The sequence below is a fragment of the Mus caroli genome, chromosome 1 (genome assembly GCF_900094665.2).
Source record: "Mus caroli chromosome 1, CAROLI_EIJ_v1.1, whole genome shotgun sequence".
NCBI classification, from domain to species: Eukaryota; Metazoa; Chordata; class Mammalia; order Rodentia; family Muridae; genus Mus; species Mus caroli.
The window spans coordinates 38,053,937-38,077,342 of record NC_034570.1 but is presented as its reverse complement, the minus strand read 5'-3'; the positions used below and the strand labels follow the sequence as shown (position 1 = coordinate 38,077,342).

At 43.7% G+C, this 23,406-nt stretch overlaps 1 protein-coding gene across 2 annotated transcripts in view; it reads right to left on the bottom strand.

Moving 5' to 3' along the window:
• The window catches only part of Nck2 (NCK adaptor protein 2), a 128,256-nt gene that overhangs the window by 27,629 nt on the left and 77,221 nt on the right, over positions 1–23,406 (bottom strand). For both annotated transcript variants that reach the window (XM_021161653.2, XM_029478165.1), the window contains exon 3: positions 9,002–9,243. In XM_021161653.2, coding sequence (XP_021017312.1) covers positions 9,002–9,227 — 226 coding nt within the window. In that variant the 5' untranslated portion in view covers positions 9,228–9,243. The remainder of the gene's footprint in view (positions 1–9,001; positions 9,244–23,406) is intronic.

Genomic DNA, 23,406 nt, shown 5'->3' with positions numbered 1-23,406 from the left:
TCCCCTAAGAGACTGAAGAACGGCAGAGAGTGCAGGCAGGCTTCACTGGGTTTGAATCTCAACCTCATGACTTACTGTGTGTGTTCTTCAGCACAACAGTAACTTCCAAGACTCAATATTCTTCTGAAAAATGAGGTACTCACTTCTTTCTTATGGGTGAGGCAAAGATTAAATAAGTGAAGTCCTTGCTGACCATTGTCTGAAAAGCCACGTGAGGTCAGCTGGGGACCTGGGTTTTCTGCTGTGGGAGCTTTCTGCTGGGCTTCAGAGGGACTGCACAATGCCCAACTGTAGAAGGAGTCCACACCTGTGTATCAGCTCCTGCATGCTATTGTAAAGTTCTCTAGCCCCTTTCTGCCAGGGAGTGAAGCTGTGACAGCTTTTAACTAACAGGATGTGGTATTTTGTTACACCTCCCTGGCATTGGTCTGTTGGTGTTAACTATTCAGTCAGCTGCAATCAAAGATAGGAAGGAGCAGCTGCCCCTTAAGCACTCAAAGCTCAGGAGCTCTGTGGTCAGCAGGCCAAAGCCACATCCAGAAAAGACAAAAGCAAACACTGAAGAGGACTGGAGACTGAAGGTTAGCCATCAAAAAAAGAAAATGATGGAAAGGCTGGCTTGAGGTACTTACTATGCACCTCAGAAATATCAGGTCTCTGCTGTAGTCACCAAATAAAAATGATTTAAATGGCTCTAAAACCCGAAATTCACAGAAACATAGCAACTATGTTCCATGGCTTAGCCTCCAGACCTATGTATAACAGCAGACTCTGGGTACATGCAGTAGTATACATGCGGAGATCAGAGGAGGGCAGCGGGCATCTTGCTCGACCATGTTCTGCCTTGCTCTCTTCAGACAGGGTCTCTCACTTAACCTGGAGCTGGGTTAGTGGCCAACAAGCTCCAGCTCCACCCCACCCCACCCCCATCCCACCAGAGTTAGGGGCGCATGTATACATCCAAACACACTTGACATTTTACATAGGCTTGGGGATTCAAACTCAGGTCCTAATTCTGACCAAGTAGGCCATTTCCCCTTCTCTACTTTGAAATAGAGCCTCATGCGGCTCAAACTGGCTTCAAACTCGGCTATGTTTCCAAGGCAGGCCTCGAACTTCTGATCTTCCTGCCAGGATTACAGGTATGTGTCACCACGTCCCAGCTAATACATTTTCTTTTCCTTACAAAGGAACCAGTCTGAGGTACTTTACTCTGGCAGCAACAAAATGTAAGCCGTGAGCTCCCCATACTTAACAGTCATGTAGGAGTGTCCCACCTGTCATTTCCAAACACACCGCTCCCTCTCTACTCAACTCATACAGGTCTCCTCTCCAGGCCACACTTTTATTTATTTACTTTTATTTCTATTTTTTCCTGTCTCTCTATTTCTCTTTGTCATTCCGCTGGTCTTTTGGGTTCAGAATCCCCGAGTAATCAATGACTGAGGCTTCTGTGTTCCACGTTAAGCCGAAAGGTCTGGAAAGCACCACTGTAAATTTCACTGTAAATGAGCTTCTCCATGCTCACTACTGATCTCAGGGCTTGGAAAGTCATGCATGGGTCATGTTGAGACCCTGTTTCCAGCCTCTAAAAACAGACACCGTCCTCTGTTGTCCTAGCCTGAAGACTAGGGTCAGGATATCTTCCATCCATATAAATATAACCTCTATCAGCAAAGTGGGACTCCTCTAAACCTTCTGTCATGGTGCTCTGAACAGGCTGCACTGTACACTGAGGCCAGTGCCTGGTCTGACTCAGTCCAGTCCTTGGTTTTTTTGTCCTCCCATATGTCTAGACCCCAGGCCCTGCTTCTTTTGCACATGTGTGGAAGTAAGATGCTGCTTTCCTTGATTACTCTCCACTATACTTAGTGCCAGGGTCTCTCACGAAACCCGCAGTTCATCAATTCAACTAGTCTAGCTGGCCAGCTTGCCCCCAGGGTTCCTTATCTTTATCTCCTTGGTGCTGGGATTACAAGTGGGCTCTCATGCCCATCTGCTGTTTTATTCGGGCACTAACTAAGGATACCCATTCTGGTCTTCAAATTTGTGTGGCAAGTGCTTGGTATTCTACGACTCGACTTGAGAAAAGCGGGGCTCAGCCTGTGGATCATGACCCCTCTGGAGATCAAACGACCCTTTCACAGGGGTCCCCTATCAGATATCCCGCATATCAGCTATTTACATTACAAGTCATAACAATAGAGAAATTACAGTTATGGCATAGCAATGAAAATAATTTTATAGTTGGGGGTCACCACAACAGAAGAAACTTTATTAGAGGGTTGTAGTTATTAGAAAGGCTGAAAACCACTGCTCTAGAGTCTCCCTTCTACTCAACAGAGATGGCTGCCAAGATGCCCAATTCAGTCCTAATATCCGTTAGACCAGGCAAAGACAATGCTATGGCTTAGATGAGGACAACCACCATTTACTCCAATTAGGTGAGCCTCAAACAGCTGAATGAAGTAGCATCTGAACAGGCACCCTGTCTGATCTGACCATATCTCATCACGCCATCCTTACTGAAAGCATCCAGTTTACACTGCCATCCTTACTATAAACTGCTTTTTAACCCCCCCCACCCCCCAGGTTTTTGTTTCACAAAGTCACTTGCAGGAAATACAGTGGCTTAGAAGGGATGCCCAACAGTCATCACACTCACACTTGACTTCCATGAGAGCCAGGCTGCTGAATTCACCTCCCAGGTTCTCCCAGACTCAGTTACAGCCATGCTTGGAGTCATAGGAGAATGTTTACAACCACAATAGCAGTTATTGTTCTGATGCCTAAATGAGAACTTGATAAGTCTCCTCATAACCACAGGAGCTGAGAGCTAGAGGCAGGAAGCCTACCAAGGACACACCCTCACATTTGTAATAATGAGAGTGAGAGGTGGGGAGTGCAGGGGGGAGAGGAAGGGAGGGAGTAAGGGAGGGAAGGAGAGAGAGAACTAAAAACCAGACTGGGTAGATGCAGCAAGCAAGCAGCAGGCATTCCTTGTTCTCACCCCAGAGAGGTTGACTACAGGAAATTCCAAACCAAGCAGGACGTCATTTTGGTGAGAAGTCAGAAGAATGCACAGGCACCTGCAGTTTTCCCAGGTCTTAAATTCACTCGCAGTACATACTCATGATATTGTCTGGTCTCTCAAAGGTCAATTCTAAACTGAAGTCACTATGCTGCTGCAAATGTTCCTACAGAGCTGAGGTTCATGTCACTGCATCCTCTTGACTATGAGATGCCTTTAGCCCAGGGAGGTCTCTAAAGAATACCCAGGAAGTGACAGGAACCCTGTTTCCAAGGGCCCATTGTAGACAAAGCTGCTGAGACCATATTCCATTACCCCAGTACTACAAACAAGGGTGTTCATCAAACTGGAGAAATTTACAGTTATTCATTATTATCACCTAACCTGGGACCTCACTCAATTTGTGATTAATTAGGCCCTAGTTTTTCATGTGTAGAATGAGAAATTTTTGTTTCTAAACTGTTCTCCAACATTCCATAAATGCTGACTTAGAGACAGTTTCCAATCTACTGCACAGAGAGGCTTGCCAATCAATCCAGATGGTCAACTCTATGCAGGCAAAACACGACAGAGCTGAAGTATACTCTGGTTCTCCTATATGGTGTTCTTAGGGAGGACACAGGGTCATTCTTAGGGCAGGAGTAGTGTTAACTTTCTGTTTCCAACTGACTACACACATTTTGCTTAACAACCTATGTCTTTCAATGTTAAGTCAAAAAAGCCTATTAGCATGCCCACTGGCTCAAGAGCCCCTTCTTGCTTTATGAAGCTCCCAAATCCTTTCTAGGCAGAATTCTGGCATCTTTACTGTTGCCAGGAAAAATGTATGTGGGGTAAGCTGATTTGGCAAGGGTAGAGTGCGGTGAGACTTGAAAGCTGTTCCATGTTCATTCATCAGATACGTGTTGCAGGCAGTTAGTGGCCCTGGCACTCTGTGACAGACACCTGGCTCCTACCCACTACTAAGAATTACCAGTTCACTGACAAAACTTAAAATGACTAAAGGAGTTTTAAGTATCCTTTGTGGGAAAAAGGTATGCTTGAAGACAAGCAAAATCTAATGGTACTAACAGGAAAGAAATTGCCTGGCCCTGTGATCTGGCCTACAGTTCTCACAGGGGACCTTCCAGCCAAAAGAGAGGTGTGATAATCAGTACACAAACTAGTTTACTTTTCTCCAAACAAGAAGTCTGCATATGGTGCCCTGGAAGACTGTGTAGTCCTAATGTTAAAAACGTGAGATGCCACATGCGGCTAATGTTCATAATCTCAGCACTTAGAAAGCTGAGTAAGGAGGGCTGCTGGGCTGCTGAGAATTCAAGGTCATTTGGGATACATGGTAAGGCCGAGGGCAGAGCAGCTCACAAGGCAAGTCCTTCCTGTCTTGGTGGGGTTAGTTAAAAGAAAGCCAAGTGTTAAACTAAACATTTAACTTTTACATACACAAATTCATTTACTAGTTCCCTCAAACTTTAAAACCAAACCTGACAGAAGTATGAAAGTCACTGAGAAGTATAAATTTCTCTCCACAAGAGAGGCATTGAATCCTTAATATTCCCTAAGAACTCACTGTAAGTAAAACTTACTTTAATATTCACACAGCTCTGGTCCTTATCTGCCAGAGGGCTCCCATACCAGGCTGGATCCCCTGACAGGGAAGCATCCTAGGACCTGAGGGCTGCCAGAGGGAACTTGGTAAAAGCAAAGAAAACATGTACCACCCTGGTCTGGATCAGGGTATGTCTGACTCTTGACCTCTGCCTTTCTTCACACACACACACACACATACACACACACACACACACACACACACACACTTTCCTCTCATCCTTTCAGAGGCCACAGTGCTTCTGCTTAACTTGTCTACTGTTCACAGTCACTCAGGCATGGTTCGAGTCCTTTGGGGCTGTGGTGGGTTCTAGCTAAAATCAGAATGGTAACAAAAATTGTGTTTGAGGCACTTACAGAGAAATCTTTGAAAGTTATCTCTCGGGGGGGGGGGGGTCTCCATCTCAAAATATTTTAGCATAAGGCTAATGTCTGGCCTATTCAGTTATACAGATCAAGTTGTAATGTCAAGGCCAGAAGTAGCCTGGGCTGACTCGCTGCTGAGCTCAGAGATATGTCAGAACACTGCCTGCAGAACCAGCTCTTGACAATCCCTATTCTTCATGGGAATTTTTTCTTGACTGTTCATGATCAGGATCAGAGCATGAAAGGAGATCCAGTGGATAAATGTTTTGCCCTCAAGAAAGAAAATGTAAGATAAGATTGTTTTACTCAACTACAAATTATTAAAAGAAAAGAATGTTAATACTTTGAAGAGATGTTTTTGTCAAATATACTGTTGCCTTCAAGCAGCTCTAAGAAAACACTGTGTGTGACAAGACATAAGTTTCCAACGGAGTTTAGCAGAGGTAAGGCCCACTGCGCCACCGTCTCCTCTCCTCACAGATAGAAACTTAGTTCACAGCACTGTGGCTCTGTTGGTGATGCCTGTGTGATTTACTTCAAACTGGGAATGAACTATGGGAGTTCTACCACGGCCCTCAGATTCAGGTGGATTCCCACAGCCGTATAAAGCCCACACGAATAACATCACTCAGTTACAAGAATGGATAGGCAGTGTAAGTCAGTATTGTCTTGATACCTCCACACAGAAGAGACACTTTCCAATCTAAAACTCAACTCTGAGCACACACCAGAGTCTGTAACTAAACAGGAAGCCATAAACAGTTGTAGGGATAAAATGTTTATACGTACTATGTCAAGAAGTGTCTCTGTTCCTCCTTGCTTGCCTAAGGTACTTTCTGATTGATTAAATGGCCTATAGCAAAAGGCAGACTAGAAGGTAGGACACTGACTGAGAAGGAATTCTGGGAGAGAGTCAGGCACAAGAAGATTCACCACCAAGCCACAGAGGAAGTTGGAAGTATGAAACAGAGAGGGTATATAAATGGGTTAATATAAGTTAAAAGATAGTTGAGGATTAAGCCTAAGCTAAGGCCAAAACCATTGTTAAAAAGAAGTCTCCCTGGCATTATTCAGACCACAGAAAAGCCCAAACAGTTACGTTTAGTCTCTGGGGTTTATATTAAAAGGGATATCTGGGAGACAGGAGGAATTACAGAAAGAACTCTCAACTTTCTGTGGCCTACAAACTGGGAAAAGACAGGCTGTAGAGAAAGAAGCTATTGCTTCTTTCACATAGAGATTGCACATAGAGAGAGATTGTGGTAAAGATGCCTCCCCCTCTTCTAGGCACTGCCTCAACAGGAAGCCTGTACTCAAGATAACCAGGTCTCTCTTTGTCCAATGGCAAAGGTGATCATGACGGGTAATAAAAACAAATGAACAGACCGCAACAACAAAGTACTAAAAATGGAAACCAAGACAGTGAAGTAGCTTCATGGATAAGGAAGCTTGCCATCAAATCTGAAGACCTGATGAGTTCAATCCCTGGGACTTACATGGTAGAAAGAACAGATGCCCATGGACTGTCTTCTGGCCCACACATACATGTTGTGGCACATGTACACCCCATTCTGTATGTGCATGCACACATAAAATGTAGAAAAAAATTAATCAGCCGACTTCTCCCTAAATCCCAAGGCCTCTTGGCTATGAAAATCAACAACTATTAATAAATATGGATATCTAAAACATAGCTTATCTGTATTTTTGCAACCTTTCATGCTTAATGCAAATGTTTCCTAAGAACTATGTGTTGAAACTGAGACAGAAGTTCACAGAAGAGCTGTCACTCACTGAAGAGATTTGTTCTGCTTGGCATGGCCCTGGAGGGCAGAGTCAGAGCCAAGGGGAGGAAGTTGGAGAAATGTAAAATTTCGATTCTATTTAAGGAAGCACTTTCTAACAATCTGTATTCTCCAAAAATGGAATTGGCCCTTTCTAGCAGTCTAAGTGTTCCAGCAGGGCTGGATGGCGGTCTGTCAGTGACAGGGGAGCCGGCCCAGCACCAGGGCGAAGATGTGCTGGTTTGCTCTGTAACTAGGGGTGTGAAGCAAGAGGAACTGATCACACTCAGGGAAATCTGAATACACTGGGCAAAGATAAGGCTGGAGCTCCAACCGGAAGCCTTATCTATCCTTCTAAGAAAGTCAACTGCAGCCACTTGAGGGCTTGGGGGCTTACTTATTCTACCTCCAAGTCCTGTGCATTTTGTGGTTTACAGACGTCTGAAGATTTTTTCTTTTTAAGGCAATATATATGAACAATGCTCACCATTACTACAGAGGGCGTGTTAAGAGGAGGTTAGAAAATCAGTCAAATACTCTCAGAACAACACTGAAGCGCCAGCCCATTCAACACACTTTTTTATTTATCATACTTAACTAAGAGTCCTAAGAATAGGACAGCAGCATTTCTTTCCAGTGACTGTCTCAAGCAAGGAAAAAAAAAAATACACAGGGGAGAGAGTTCAGTGGAAAAAGACTTAGAATGCTAATAACAAATGGAATTTTTCCAGCAGCCTCAGAGTCTACATTAGCCACACACATTCTGAAAAAAACCAACCATAGCACAAAATACCTCCCGATGACTGAAGGCTTCACCCACTAAAGAGTGCGCACTGATCTTTATGGACTCTACAAGGAAGAGGATGGGTACTGTGCAACACCCACCACATTCAGTGTGATTTTGTTTTCTGTTTTCCCATATTCCCTTCACCCTGCCCCTCCAATGAAACTAATCCTCTTTCAGTAACACACAAAGAAAGCCTATAGACACTTAGCCCAGGTGAGGAGACTGGCTCACTTCCATGACAAACCTCAAGAGGCAAGCTGCCATTGTTGCCTATAAACAACTTTATACTTACCCGAGGAGGCAACAATTGTAAACTGTCAGCTCAGTTCAGTTGTCCTTCCACAGAGCCCTCCCAATTCTATTTGTAGATAATCTGAAGCAGTAACCACGCTTGATGAGCACGCTGTGCACACTCAGGTGTGGTTGCCCATCACTGTGGTATGACCCTGTCTGACCAGGTACTATGGATTAATGTGGTTTGAATGTATCTCCTTACCTTGTGCTGAATTAAATCCCCTATAGAGGTTGTAAGAAAGAAGAAACTGGTTCCTACCACAGTGGTTAGAGGTGGGGCCTTTGGGTGATGGAAACTGCATAGATACTGGTGTTTACAGAGGGAACAGTATCAGAAAACACACACATTCAATTCTCTATCTCCCCTAGTCTCTTGCCATATTGTACTTACACCACACTGAAAATCTGCCAAGAGGGCAATACAAACACAGCCACTTGACTTTGGACCATGAGTGTAAGCCAAATTAAGCCTTATTTTTTATAAAGTAACCTAACCTCAAGCAGCTTGTTACAGTGACAAGAAAGGAACTAATATACCAGAGGCACAGCTGTGAAGAACGAGATAACCAAACAGGGCTGATGGAGGGGTCCAATTGAGAGGCTTCTGATGTCATGTTGCTAATCACCACAACTACACAGTAACTGCCTGAAATTGTGGAATAAAATATCCTATCAACTAAGACGAGGGGAAAGTGCCTTCTCCTTCTGTGTGCACAGAGGCCAATGCACTGGAGTTTGTAAGATAAAAGGCTGGTACACTGACAGGAAAGACGACTGAACTTGTCATGATTCTAAGTCAGGGTCCTCTACAAAGAGACAGACAACTGTGTAGGGGTCCATAGCACACAGAAGAGTTGATTTACCCAAGATCCCAAACTGTATAACTTATCCAGAAAATGATAAGGAGAGTCTTTATGTTGATCTCAATATAAAACACAAGGAAAAGGCTATCAACATTAACACTTGGCCCCAAAACACACACACACTACATATACATACACACACACCCCATACACACACACACACACACACACATGCACACACACACACACAAACACAGGCACATACAAATAGACACACGCTGAAGCAGCAGTGCTATCCCGAGTGTTACTGTGGGTATGGAACACTCACCTAGTGTGTCCTTGAGGTTCTTCACCAGGGAGCCCTTCTTCAGGCTGTTCTTACGTTCCACATAGTTGGAAGGCACGTAGCCTGTTCTGTTGGCTGCATTCCTCACCCGCCACCACGTCTTGGAGTCATCCAGCAGCCACAACCGCTCGTTCTTCCTGATGTCCAGCTCCTGGTCCTGCTGGGCAGTGTAGTCCCACTTGGCTATGACAATGACTTCTTCTGTCATCTTTCATGGAGTCCTTCTGCCAGCAAAACATTTAAAGATGCTCATTAGCTACCTGAACACCTCTCCTCTGACAGATCTGAAAAATTGTCAACAACAGCTCCTAGGACCACAACTGCCACCAGTCTCCTTCCAGCCCCTTGAAGCACTTGCCCTTAGAATGACCTACCCATCAGCTCTAATGCTGCTGAGAAACAACATCTTGTAATCAAAGCCTGCAGCCCCTCTCAGTGCATTAAACACACTGCACATTTTACTGAAGCTAGATGCAAACTTGGGGGGAAAACACTCAAAATAATAATCTCATAATTAAAGTGCTCATTTGACAAGTGACACTGGCCCCTTATAGCTGACACGCTTACACTCCTATTCTCAGCATATGCTGAGAATTTTGAAGATATTTAGTAAATATAACACACCCAAACTACTGCTATAAACTCAAATTCAATTAATGTACTACTAATGCCAACGTGGTATCCTGAGACGGATAGTAAAATATACAAAGAAAATTTGTGAAAACACTGTTGAGATGTAAACAAAGCCTAAACAACAGCAATGTACCCATGTTAATTAGTTTTGACAATTCAATATCATATTTCAGCACTGGAGAAATTAGCTAAGGGCTAATTTTCTGCACAAATAACTATACAACTTTCCTATAAATATAAGATTATTCTTGAAAACAAAGCAACACTTAGATATTTACCACTTCATTCATAATTCCCCAAACTGGGAAATAAACAAAGATCTCCTTCAGTAGGTGACCTGATAAGCCAACTGTCAGTGGATTACTTAAGTGCTAGGCAAAGAGCAAGAGGAAATGCAGACGCTTCCTAGAATTGAAGGCAGACAGCGAGGTGGATTTGGACATGGGGTCTCCTTTGAGCAAACTTTACTGAAGTCCCTGGGACCCTGCTCTCTATTGCTTTTGTGTCCATCTCTGGATCACCCAGTGTTAGCAAGAATCATCCACCCCTGACACCTGAGCAGGTTCCTAGACTCCCACCATGCTGCATGTGATGGTTGGTCACCTGACCTTCAGCAAGCTTCCTGTTAGGTGAGCTCATTCAGGATCCTCCACAGCATATTCCTCCTCTCCCCTGGCTGTAAACTCCCACTTATCTTCACATGGGGAGCTGAACTCTGTCTTCCTGATTCTAGAACTCTGTGGTAGGAACCCCTGAACAGTCTGCCTTGCTGTCTCCTAACTAGTTCTTGAAGAGCAATTTCATTCTAAGAATATGACATTCTAAGAAAGGCAAAGATCTGTGGAGACACAGGACCAGTGGAGAGAGAGGAGGGGGGAGAAGCAAGCAATGCAGAGAGATGCTAAGTACATGTAACTGTAATTACAAATATATATCAAGACACGTGTGTTGTATAGATCAAAATACATATTAAAACTGCTCCAAAATACAGCTTATGAAAACAAATGGTACAAATCCGATGAAGTCAATCTGGGATGTACTAGATAGGAAAGAAAACAATACACACAGGTACCACCTACTTCAGCAACTGTACCCTTCTCAGGTAGAAAATGCACAAGTGTTCTTGCAGCCCCTCTACTGACTGGACACACCCTTCAGTTATAGAGGAGTAATGACAAGATACTTGACCCAAACCCTTCTCTCCTCTTGACAGAGCTCCCCTGATCTTACCTCATGAGTTCAGAGTCACAGGAAACCTATGCACCTGACCCATGGAGGCATGAATGACACGTTCTACCATATTCAGGCACATAAAAATAATATGTATCTTCTCACTTATGAATTACCACATTAGATAAAAAAATCATTTGGGAAAATGAAAATTCTTGTAAAGTACATAGATAATGCACATAATATCCAAGAGGGTAGAGTTTACTCAAAGTTCTTCTCAAAGCTGGAGACAGATAGCTACCTGCTGTCAGAGGACCTCCCCCCTCCCCCCTCCCCCCCCCCCCCCCCCCCCCCAGTCCATAGCTTGTAGCACACACATCTGATTTCTCTATCAGATTAGACCCGAAAAGCATCAAAGTGAGCATCTCCTTTAAAGTCAAGGACAAGAACAATAGTAATAAAAATGAGGTTCAGAGGGGATTCCATTTAAATACCAGGTCTGCTGCCGAATTATATAATTTCCAAAATGATTTTAACTAGGAGCAGATCATCATGTAAATCAGTTGATATCCAGCCAACCAAAGCTCTCTACTGAATTTCCTTCTGTATCAACAGTCGTTATGAGAGGACTTGGATGCACTTATTTCAGTGCATGCTGAAAGCATAAGGCTTATAAAAACACAGCTTCCTGCTAAGCCACAGAACAGGGTGTTGGAGAGGCCAGAAATGTGCAGCAGTTGCTAAGGGATGCAGCAGGCACCAAGTGCTGGTAGCCAAGAAAAAGCCACATGCACTGCCGGAAGCCAAACTAGAGGCAGAGGGGCCAGATGTCCCAGATGCGGGATATGGAGGTGCAAGACTTGGGTGTTTTTCTGGCTAGGATTCAGTCTTGTTTTAGTGGGATCTTTCCTTGTTATGCCCTAAGATTTGTCTCAAGTCTTGGAAAAGACTTTGAACTTCTAACACTGTTGAGATAGGAGTATGAAGTCTTTCAAAGTTAGAATGAATGCATTTTGCATTAAGCCTCTGGGGACAGGGGTAAAATGGTACAGTTCAAGTGTTGTGTTTGGGTGCCTTGTGGTGTTCAAATTGTCAACCTAACTGGACTAGAAAACCTTCAGGGCATTAATGAGGCACAAGGATGTAGTGGGTATTTTTATGAGGGTGTTTCCAGAGAGGTTTAGTTGAGGGATGATCTATTTTAAATATGGGTGGCACTAATCCATGGGTTAGCATCCTGAACTAAATACAGAAGAAGAAGAAGAAAAAAAGAAAAGCAAAAGGTAGCTGAGCCCCAGTATTCCCTGCCTTCCTTCCTGGTCAGGCCACAAACCAAGCTGCTTCCAGTGCCCTTCCTTCCCCGCCACGGTGAACTATCTTGTTCTGAACTACGAGGCCAAACAAATCCTTCCTTCCTTCCTTTATGGGAGTTGGCACTGCTTGGGAGCCCTTCCTCTGCCAATCATACCAGAACCTCCAAAAAAGGGCCAGGTGCCAGGATACCCTCCCATCTTCTCCTGTGCCCTCACCCCATCCCTTGGGTCAAATCTGTGAATACAACAAGAACCAAGGCAAAATCTCCTATCAGTTTTTAAACTGTCAGTTGGAAACATAGAAGGGACTGCATAAAGTATGAAGGTCATGGCCCATTTGGCAACAATAAAAGATTTATGAATGTGTAACCAAAGAGTAATTCAGAATCAAGAAGGTCCTCACCCCAATGAATCACAGCTTCCGGCAGGAAACTGTTATGTGCAACACACTACACAAACACCTCAGCTCAGATTCCAGACTAGGCTGAGATTCCTCCTGACTATACAAAATCTTCTGTTTTTAAAGTAGCAGAATGGTTTTAATTACGGGGGAGAAGCCTTACCAGGTTCCTGCTGTTGGTCCTCTCTCCATGGAAGTTCCAAATTAGTACAAGCATGAGCTTCATAGAAGTGTTAAAAACTCAGGCTTGGTAATCCCAACAGAATCTCCAACAATTTCAGACATGGCCCCTATGTACACTTCTGCTATTTTGTACAATGTATGTTAAGCAGGGAGCACGCAGCATTGATGATTATAAAATAAAAATATCAACTTTGAAAAACGTTCCTAAGCCGGGCGTGGTGGCGCACGCCTTTAATCCCAGCACTCGGGAGGCAGAGGCAGGCGGATTTCTGAGTTCGAGGCCAGCCTGGTCTACAAAGTGAGTGCCAGGACAGCCAGGGCTACACAGAGAAACCCTGTCTCGAAAAACCAAAAAAAAAAAAAAAAAAAAAAAGAAAAACGTTCCTTATCAAAGGATGATCTTTATTATGTAAAAACAAATACTAAGTAGAGATTTAATTCTCCATGAAAAATAAACAAGCTCATTTCATTAGTATGCAAACTTACTCTCCAGTGGCATGAGGTTGTAAAGGAAAATGTTTAAGAAGCCCTGGTATGGGCACTAAATTCTGATATGGGATGGGCACATGATACCCCTCATTTAACACAGAGAACAGACACCATTCTGGAAAGCATCTCTTAGGAGACTGAGAATTAGAAATAGAGTGGTTTGTGTAGTTACAGAGCTAGGATCTTCACCAGGACTATGGCACCCATATCGGTCAGGCAATACAAAATGGAAGTCATGGGTGAAGAGGAGGAGGAGGAGAAGGACAAGGAGGAGGAAGAACAAGAGGAAGAAAAGGAGGAAAACTGGAAGTTACAGAGAAGGGATGGGAGGATGGAAAGGGTGGCTGGGGTGTGTGTAACTATATTCCAAACATATATGAAAATCTCTAAGAAAAAAATACTATTTTAAAAAGAATAATAACAACATTGACTTAGTTTGTTTTAATGATTAAAAAGGTCTTAATAAAGATTAACTATTGGAGGACTGCCAATCTAAATGTGAGAAGGAAGACATAGGATTTCACAAACAAAATTCAAAACATACACATAGACAAGCAGGAGGGCAAAGCAAGCCTAACATTCTTACTGGCAGGATATTGGCTTGAAATGTCAGAAAAACACATCTGTGTGCATGTGTATACAGACATACCAGAGTGTGTGCCTGTGAGTAAGACAGAGAGAACAGGGGGTGGAGGGTGCAAACTGAGGCCAAATGGAGACAGATGCCATCCCAATGCCAATTTTCAACAAAAATTGAATTATTCAAATTATGTAACAACTTCATGGAAGGGCTCTGGAATATTTTTTTCTATGAAACATATCATGCCTTAGATGGTGGAAGACTGCAACTGATCAACTCACAAAAACTCACTCAACACAGGCTTTTTGCAAGATGTGGTGAGTATGTGTCTGCATCCTATAAAGAGCGCCTACAAATCTGTTGGAGTACAAAACCAACATGAAGTAAGTTCACCAACTGTTTCCCCTGAGATGTGCAGACAATCCTGGATGATCCAGCAGGCTCTGGATAGCTACAATCATCCTTGCTAATCTGAGGCAAGAAAATCAGAGAAAGAATTAAGGATACTATGCTGTAACCAAGAGATGTCTCCAGACACCAGAAAAGACAGTTGTCCTAGAGCCTCCAGCAGTGTAGCTTTTGGTGACACCGAGTAATGTCACCTAGTGGGACTTGTAAGGACTCTGAACTGAGAACCACAAGTGAAGTAGGGGACACTGTTTTAGGACATTTGCACTGTGGGCATTTACTCCTGCAGCAACAGGAAGCTGGTCTCAGTGAAGAGTTTTTCTTTGAAAACAGGAGCATCCTATATTCTCAATTTATTGAAGTATTCCTGGTCCTTGATTCGTGATCTGCAAAAGCCCATTTGCATTATAGAGACTGACTCATGAATGGGTTATAGAACCAACTAAAATTCTTGATTAACTTCAAGATGTGTGCAGATGGACTTGCCAGCAGCCAACTCATGGGACAGCACTTGGCAGGACCCTGATCTCCTGTGGGGGAACAGAAAGGCCAGTTGGTGGCTTTTTGCAGCACTGTTACTAATTACAGCAAATACACTTTAATCCTAACTAGGATACACTATGGAATCTAGTGGCTGTTCCAACTCTAAGTTAATTAAGTTATGACAAAAGGCAAGGTCTCGCCACCTTCCTAAAACAGAAAAACACACCACACATAAAAGAGAATATATATATATAATATCCCTAAGAAGGGTGAGTGCCCTGTACCATCTGCATGGTCAAGGAGTGCATGGTGACAGCCAACTGAGACCCGTGTCACAATGTTTCATAAGGATAAGCACATCAAATGTCCACAAGAACCTTTTGAAATAGATGTTATCTACAGATGCATTTAGAAATGATGAAAGGGGGGCTTGGGATGTTCAGTGACCCACCTAAGTCCACAGAGTTAGAAAGCAGAAGATATGGGGTTCAAATTCACCAGAAGGCGCTTTCCACAAACCCAAAGCTTCATTTACTATTCCCACTGCTTGCTCGTACCACTTGGAAGTAGAATTTTGCTGTTGTTCTAAAAAATAAATCCCAGGGGGAAGATGGATGCTGATAAACAAAAGCCAAATCCAATTTCCTTTTGACAAATGAATAGGTGGCATTACTTCGGGAGAAATAGCAAGCCATGATCTCTTGGTGATGACTTGGGACAGGATTTGTGTTTTTAACATTTTATTAGAGAGAGGCAAAGTCTCCCAAGAGTGAGGCTCAGGCTGGATGTTACAGAGCAGAAGTTAGCTTGCCTCGGTGGGTTATCACAGAGGGGCTCTTTCTGTGGTTTGTTTTCTGGAATTGTTGGATGATGGCCTGTGATGTTGTGAATGGTTCCTTCCACAGTAACCAATGTGATGCCTTCTAATTATCTTTACAGTCAAGGTCACGCTCCCCTCCCCTCCAAGATGAAACAGTGGAATAAGAAAATTTCCTTAACATGTGGGTCTGAAATGCCTGCTACATTCACATTCCTGAGACTAAACTCAAGTCAACAGAACCTACAACTGCCTGGAAAGCTTTTCAAAGAAAACAGAATAGATACCCCTTGCCTCAAAACCCAGCAAATACTATTTACAAATAATTGACTACTTTAGCCACAAGCTTGCTCACCTTCCTAACTTTCTGCAGTGCCCTTTTGGGCAGGTTAGACAACAGGAGAAAGTCTGGGTATTGTGTACTGCATGCTTTCCAGACACCAGTTAGTATAATCACTGCTAATTCAGCATAGTAATTTTATATAAACTGTGGACAACATAGGCCTGAGACAGAGCTCTGCCTTCTTCCACATGGAGGCCATCTCAATAATGGGGCCAAGAGAAACAAAAACAACTAGAAATACCCATTTGTGAGCATAAGCTCGATCAAGCTTGGGTGAAACGCCAGAGCACATCAAGAGTTCTCAGAAAAATGTATTTCCAAAGTTCCCCAAGACAAATAATAAGTAGGCATCATACTTTAGGGGTTGGTTTATTGAGCTTTGCTATTTAGTTTGCAACCATAAAAGAAGCTGCAATTTCAATCATTTAAACATCTTATAAACATTATCTATTCAGCTACACTCAACAATACCTGGCCATTCCCCTTACTGCCTTATTATTCGCAATGCCTGTAATTTAGAAACAGGCAGAACAACATAAAATGCACAGGCCGTATGATGCAGGTTTTGTGATATTCAAGGTCACTCTGACTCAGTGTGTTTAAATGATTATACCACATTCCTAAGCATCTGTCTATGTTTTAGAGTTTCTCATTGAATGAGAGGAACTATAAAAAGAGGGTACCTACTCCTTAGTGGGTACCTGGCTCTGGGAACAGGGGCTCTCATCCCATTTGCTCAGCAAGGATGCAGTACAGGTGAGGAGACATGAGCTACCACAGGCCGACTTGCATACATCTACAAATAATTCTGGAACTTGAATGGTAGTTGCTCATTCCAACTGCATGTGTCATTTAAAAGGATAGTATTCTCTTATGGCCTGGGATTTATTTTTTAGAACAACAGCAAAATTCTACTTCCAAGTCCCCCAAATGCTTAGATGTTAAAGACCTGGTCTCACGGCAACAGTATTCAGAGGTGACCTGGGATGGATCACAAGGGCTCACAATGTAATGGGCTGAGGAGAAGCTTTCCTTATAAAAGAATGCAGTCTTCTATCATTGAGGTGCAGTCTCACACAGGCCTAGAGACAACTATTGGTTGAAAACCTAAAACTGCAAAATAAACATTTCACCCTTATATGTGCCCTCAGGTATTTTGTCACTGCTACAGAAAGACACCTATAATCTAAGAAATCAGAATGAGAAAGTAACAGCTTCTAGCATTTGTGTTCAATTTTATATGCTAATTAAAATTATAGCTTTATTTCTAATTAATATCTGATATTAGTTTAGTGTATTTACTACAATTAATGAACCAACATCCATACCACTGAGACTGGCAGTGCCTCCCCAGTGTCCTGTTTCTATCTTTGCATCCTATCCAGGATCCTAGATGATGCTTTGTGGGTTCTTAGGGGCCTCCTGACTTTGACAATGCTCAGACTTTGTGCTTTGAGGAGTCTGGTCAGGAGCTCTGTAGAACTTCCACGATATTTTCTTCTCCTTATGAGCCCTGGGTGGTGGGCTGGGAAGGACAGCACCCGTCTTCACCACAGTGTGTGGTGCACACAGATCAACACAAATATGGCTGGTGGTCTGAACCTTGAGCACTTGTCACCTGCGGCTGCCAGGAGCTCTGGAAGCCAGTGCCTTTGCCTGTCAGAGCACCCCAGAATTTTGAGTCTGTGTGTATTTGTTTTGTTTTGCTTTCTAAACACAACACAAGCAGCTCCAAGCTCATTCCCAGAGTCACAGAATCTGTGTAGCTCCTCCCACTGTGCCTAGCACTGTCTATAACTACTATTATACACACATTCTTTACACATTAAAGATTCCTCTTTTGGTGACAATACTTTCAGACTCGGATGCTACTTCTGGCTGGCTCCTGGGTCACAGCCCTGCAGAGTGTAAAGAGCTATGCTCTGAGCTTGATTCTAGTGCCCAGGACTCTACTCAGAACCTTTCTTCTCACCCACTCTGATCTACTTGCCCTTCTGTATTCTGATGTAATGGGTGAGGAGATATCAGAAGAATACATGGCCACTGCTGAGTCTGGGAACACTTCAGTCTCTTATGCTACTAGAGTAAGCTACCTGAGCCCCTATGAGGCAGTCCACCTCCTAAATGGAAGCTACTTGTCTCAGCTCCTCTGGCTGAAGTATCTTTCTGAACCATCCTATGTTGTACAAAATAGTATCTCCTACCCCAAACCATGTCCATAGCATCTCCTTCCTATAGAGCCACACAACCACAACACATTTCCAAAAGCCGTTTACTCTGCTAACTCTACCTGTACAGTAAGGCTACTAAAGGCTTTTATCCCTTCCATGATACCTCACTCCTATGCAGTGGTCTTCATTACAGTGGTCACTACGATCAGCCCTTTCTGAAAGCCATCTTCTCACACAGGGGGCCCTGCAGGCTCCCTTCCTTGCTATTTCTTCTTCATCACCTGTATTTCTGTCCTAGTCTTTCCTCCACCCACGCTCTTAGCTTTATACCATCACATGCTGTTTCCCAGTTCTATATCCCGACTGCTGGACAGCTACACTCAGCTGCCTAGAGAATATCTCCATGTGCATGTGCAATGTTCACTTTACATCTGGGACGTCTAAAAGCACTCAGATTCTTTCACTCAAACAAAAGAAAATCAATACAATAAAAAACAAACAAACAAAAAAAACAACAACAAAAAAAACCCAGAGTTGTTTGCACAGGGATTCCCATTCTGGCAAACGAAATGGCATGCAATCACTCACCCAGTGTCAGGCCAAAAATCTGAAGCCTCCTAACTCAGACTCCTTTCTTTCCCCAGCCACTGTTCCAGAAAACCCTGCAGGCGGGCTGGCCTTGAAACTGTGCCTGGACTCTAAGCACCTTTCTCTCCCTCCACTGCCCTGCAGATCTGCTGCACCTCGCCATTTCTACCCCTCTCATAACTCACAGGCTGTTCCCAAGGTTCTCCAGCAACTGATTGTGATTATCATGGAACAGGTTGAAAAGCAAATGAAATATCCAAGGCACAGCCTGAGACTCAGTGTCTACCTGATTTTAAAAAAAAAAAAAAAAACTATATACTTTTAATCAAATTCTAGCATTTAAAATAAACACATGTTTGTCTTCACCAGGCTACAATTTATAGATAGCCCATGGGATGATGATTTAAGAAAGGCCCTCAGGCCTTGGCAGAACCATCAGCACATAGGATCTTCTGACACAAAAATGCTGATGTTTACAGAGTGGCCTCCACTATTGGTTCAGGAAAAGATCAAAGACTATTCTAGTTAAGTGGAGGATCTAGCATAAGAATCTAACCTTCTGACAACATGATACAATGTTGTCGTCCAAGAAGCTCAAGCTTCAGAATGGTACAATCCAAAAATAAAAATAAAAAATAAAAAGCAAAGATTTCTTTTTACAAATAATTTTTAAAAAATTATGTGTGTGTGTGTGTTTATACATGCATGTGGTGTGTGTGTATGTGTGTGTGTAAGTACCTACAGAGGCCAGCCATAAAAGGGTGTTTAATCCCTTGAGCTGGAATTGCAGGTGGCTGTAAGCCACAGTGGGTGCTGGGGACCAAAGTGCAGTCCTCTGAACGGCAGCTGATCCTCCCCAGTCTCGCATGCTCTTTAAAAGCTGGGCCACATCCATCACACTCCAAAAGCAAATCCATCATCACGCCACAGGCTGAGCAAACCTGGTAGAGCCACAATCTGTGTACACAGGAATTATGGCTATAGAGATCAAAGGATTGAATATAGCTGTTTACCAATGGTTGCAAAGAAGTGATATATATAACAAATGGCTGGTGTCTAGAATAATGAAAACCCCTACAATGCAGAGAAAACGACCACGACAAAAGAAAAGACAAGTAAAATACATTTGCTGCAGATAGACAGCACAGATGGTGAACACACATAAAACATCATTCAATCCATCCATCACCTAAGACCACAATATCAGTCCATGTTAACACCAGCGGGAGAAGCAGAAAAGGCCGCTAGTGGAAGTCAGTCCCCATGCTCTGCTAGTGAAGAAAGGGAATACACTCCTTAAAAAGAAGAAAAACAACTCAGAATGATCCTACAGAGCTGCATGTGCATAAGACTGCAAGGTCCCAGTCCCACTCTGTAAAGATGCTTTCAGTGTGTCGAGGAACATGCACAATGATGACCACAGAAGCAATAGTGATGATGGCCAATCAGCAGCCAAGGGAACAGATGGGCAGCACAGGGAGGGAGGGGGGGGGGGGGGGGGGGAGGGGAGGGGAGGGAGAGGGAGAGGGGGAGAGGGGGAGAATAAGTGAATGAATTTTACTTGATATTGAACTATTACTTGCCCACTGGCCCTTATGCCTTCCGTTGGCCTCTAGACTACACAGAATAACTTTGCCCACAGTCAGCCTTTAAACTTCTAGTATTTGAAAAAATACTAGAAAAAAAAATAAATTTTTTTAAAAAATACTTCGCTGGGCGTGGTGGCGCACGCCTTTAATCCCAGCACTCGGGAGGCAGAGGCAGGCGGATTTCTGAGTTCGAGGCCAGCCTGGTCTACAAAGTGANGGGAGGGGGGGGAGGGAGGGAGGGAGGAGAGGGAAGAGGGGGAAGAGGGGGGAAGAGGAGAAGGAGGAGGAGGAGGAAGAGGAGGAGGAGGGAGAGGAAGAGGAAGAGGAAGAAGAGGAGGAGGAGGAGAAAGGCTCATTGCTTTCCGCAGAAGTGGTAAATGTCTATTCCAAGATCCCATTTATAATGCACTAACACAAATGAAGCTAGGCAGTGTGGCTCAGGCTTACAGGCTTGTATATACAGTTGCTGGAATCAATTTTAAAAAACAAATGAGTAGCAAGTAATTAAATGAGTACAGGGGAAAACCCTAAACTGAAGGATGTGGAATAACTGAGGTTCCTCCTCCTGCTGGGAGTGTGACTGTATATTCAGCCCTGCTTCCACAGAGCAGGGCTTCAAGCAGGACAGCATCGCTGCAGAGCAGACATGCGACAGGTGCCCCACAGTCAGTGCCAACACTGAGGCCATGTTGATTGTGTACACTTAGCCTCCCAGGACCCCATAGGAACATCAGAAAAACATGGGACAACACAACAAAAGGGCCTTCTGCAAAATGCTGAACCCCTTACAACCATGGGAATCATCAGAATAAGTATGGGGTATGACACCCAGGAGTCATCGAGGACATGGTGAAGAGTGATATGCAGGATAGACTCCTGGGACACAAACTGGATGTCTGTTAAAAACCTGAATGACGCCAAACATCCAGTTAGCAGTAATGCAACAATACTGGTTCACCAACGATATATGGCAGTCAGGTAACAGGGTTCGTACTCTGTCAGCCTTCACTGAGCTTCCGGGGATACAAGTTAGAGTGCCGTGAGCACCTCTTTGAACTTCAGGGCCTCCTGACTCTTGATAAGGGCCAGAGTTTCCAGGTACGTCAGTTCATTTAGTCATCTGATAAAATAATGCCCATGCTTGGAAGAGTCCGAGCCACAGAGATATGGAGTATATGAAGTCACACTCAGATGTCTATCAAAATGACATTTCACTGACCATGACTTCCCCAAGGGTGCAGCCAATAGGAGCAGGAGTGATGGGTGTTCCCATAGAACATGATCTACATCAAGCTCACTAGGTGCTTACAATGCAGCAAGTTTATCCCAAAGCAGCCCCTTGGGGTGTGTCAGGCCTAATCTACAGACAAGGAGATTGAAACTATGTGAGCCAGTGACCTGCTCAAGATGTGACAGCCAATCAAAAACCAGGTGAGCCCGCAGCCTGGGTCTCCTGATCTAGAGTCCATTGATCTATAAAAAGAAGGACCTCATTTGCAATAAGTGACACAATTTGCAAAGCCATTGTTTGTTAGACTTAGCAGTCAAAATAGAGAGTAGACTCTGCAATCATTCCACATTGAGTGTGTGTGTTGACTGGACCTTGAACTGAAGTATTATTGTAGTCAGTACACATGGCGTACATTTTCTTTACTTGATCAACATTAGTTTTACTGTAGATTACAATCATGAGCAGCAACTGTGAGATGAGCTCCACGCCTATCCCAGTCTTATTTCCTCTGGTCTGTGAGTCACTTACTCAGTCATGTAAACTGAAAATTCTTAAGACTCCAAACTACTGGCTCCTGAAACAAGGGAAAACGAGATGGCCTTTCACCCCTGCAACTTTTAAACACCTTTTAAGCTTCCAATCTATAGTAAGTAGAGATGCCCAAGAAATTCCCAGGATGGCAGAAAACTATTTGTATCCAGCACCCATTCCTTCCAAGGGTTAAAAGTGACCTAGATAAAGACACTAACAGCAAGACTGTATAAGCAGCGCTGTCAGTTCACTGTAGCTGTGAAGATGTGTAGATGGCTTCCTGTAGCCACCAGCCATCAAGAGACCTTTCTCTCATACATGCTCATGGTCACACTCATCTGTGGGGTGCTCGCTTGACCTCTATGAGCCTGTGCAAAGCAGTTTCACAACAGCCAGAATAAGGAATAGAGGAGGTTCCTTATCACATGGCACACAGGCGGCAGAGGACTAGCCACATCCTTCCAATGTCCACCTCCAGTGATTGCAACCAGACTCTGACGACTCAAGTTTCCACCACCCCCAACAGTGGCAGCAGCTAGGGACAGAGTATTTACAAATGAGCCTCTGGGGACATTTCCTAGGAAACACTAGTATAACCCCTCCCTTGCTTTATTTTGATCAGCACTTAAACCATCATTCCCTATACGGCATTATGCATAAATTTGTATACGTATACAATGACTCTACAATGTGCCAAGGTAAGAAAGAGATAGAAGAATGATTTCAGAGAAACAGTCAGTGCCCAGGACTTCCTGTGATGGATAGTGGTCCTGTGGGGGACTAGTGAGGATCAGCTCAAATATGAGGAACTACAAGTTCCAAGCCAGGCTCTTTATCATGCAACCTACCAAAACTTGGATCTAATGTGGGTACATGATGTTTTTTAGTTTAATTTTTTACATAGAAAACACCTGATTGACAAAGTATTCGGTATCAGCCTTGTTAAGGTTTTGCTCTTGACACAGTCAAAATAACATGTCTCTTCATTAGCAATATCCAAACTGTTAAGCAAAACTCTTGAGGAAACAGGACACAGAATCAGCCTGCTAAAGAGCTTTTGGGCTCTCCAAAGCTCCAGCAGGCTCTCATCGAACTCAAGAGTTTCACTTCTAATCACCAGGGCACAGTGTCATAAGGACTGCAACCGTGAAGGCAGCAGGGTCTGGTTAGGTGACAATGTTGTTCTACTGTCTTGAGGAAATGACCTAACTGACAGCCATGAGGTGTCTCTGTCACTGTTGTGTTGCTGTGAAGAGACACTATGACCAAGGCAACTCTTATAAAAAAAAAAACTCTTTGATTGGGGGGTTTGCTTAGAGTTTCAGAGGTTTGGTCCACTGTCATGGCACAGAACAAGGCATGGTGCTGGAGCAAAGAGAGAGAGAGAAGGAGAGGGAGGGAGAAGAAAGAGAGACAGATAAGGAAGGAGAGAGAGAGAGAGAAAAGGAGGGAGGGAAG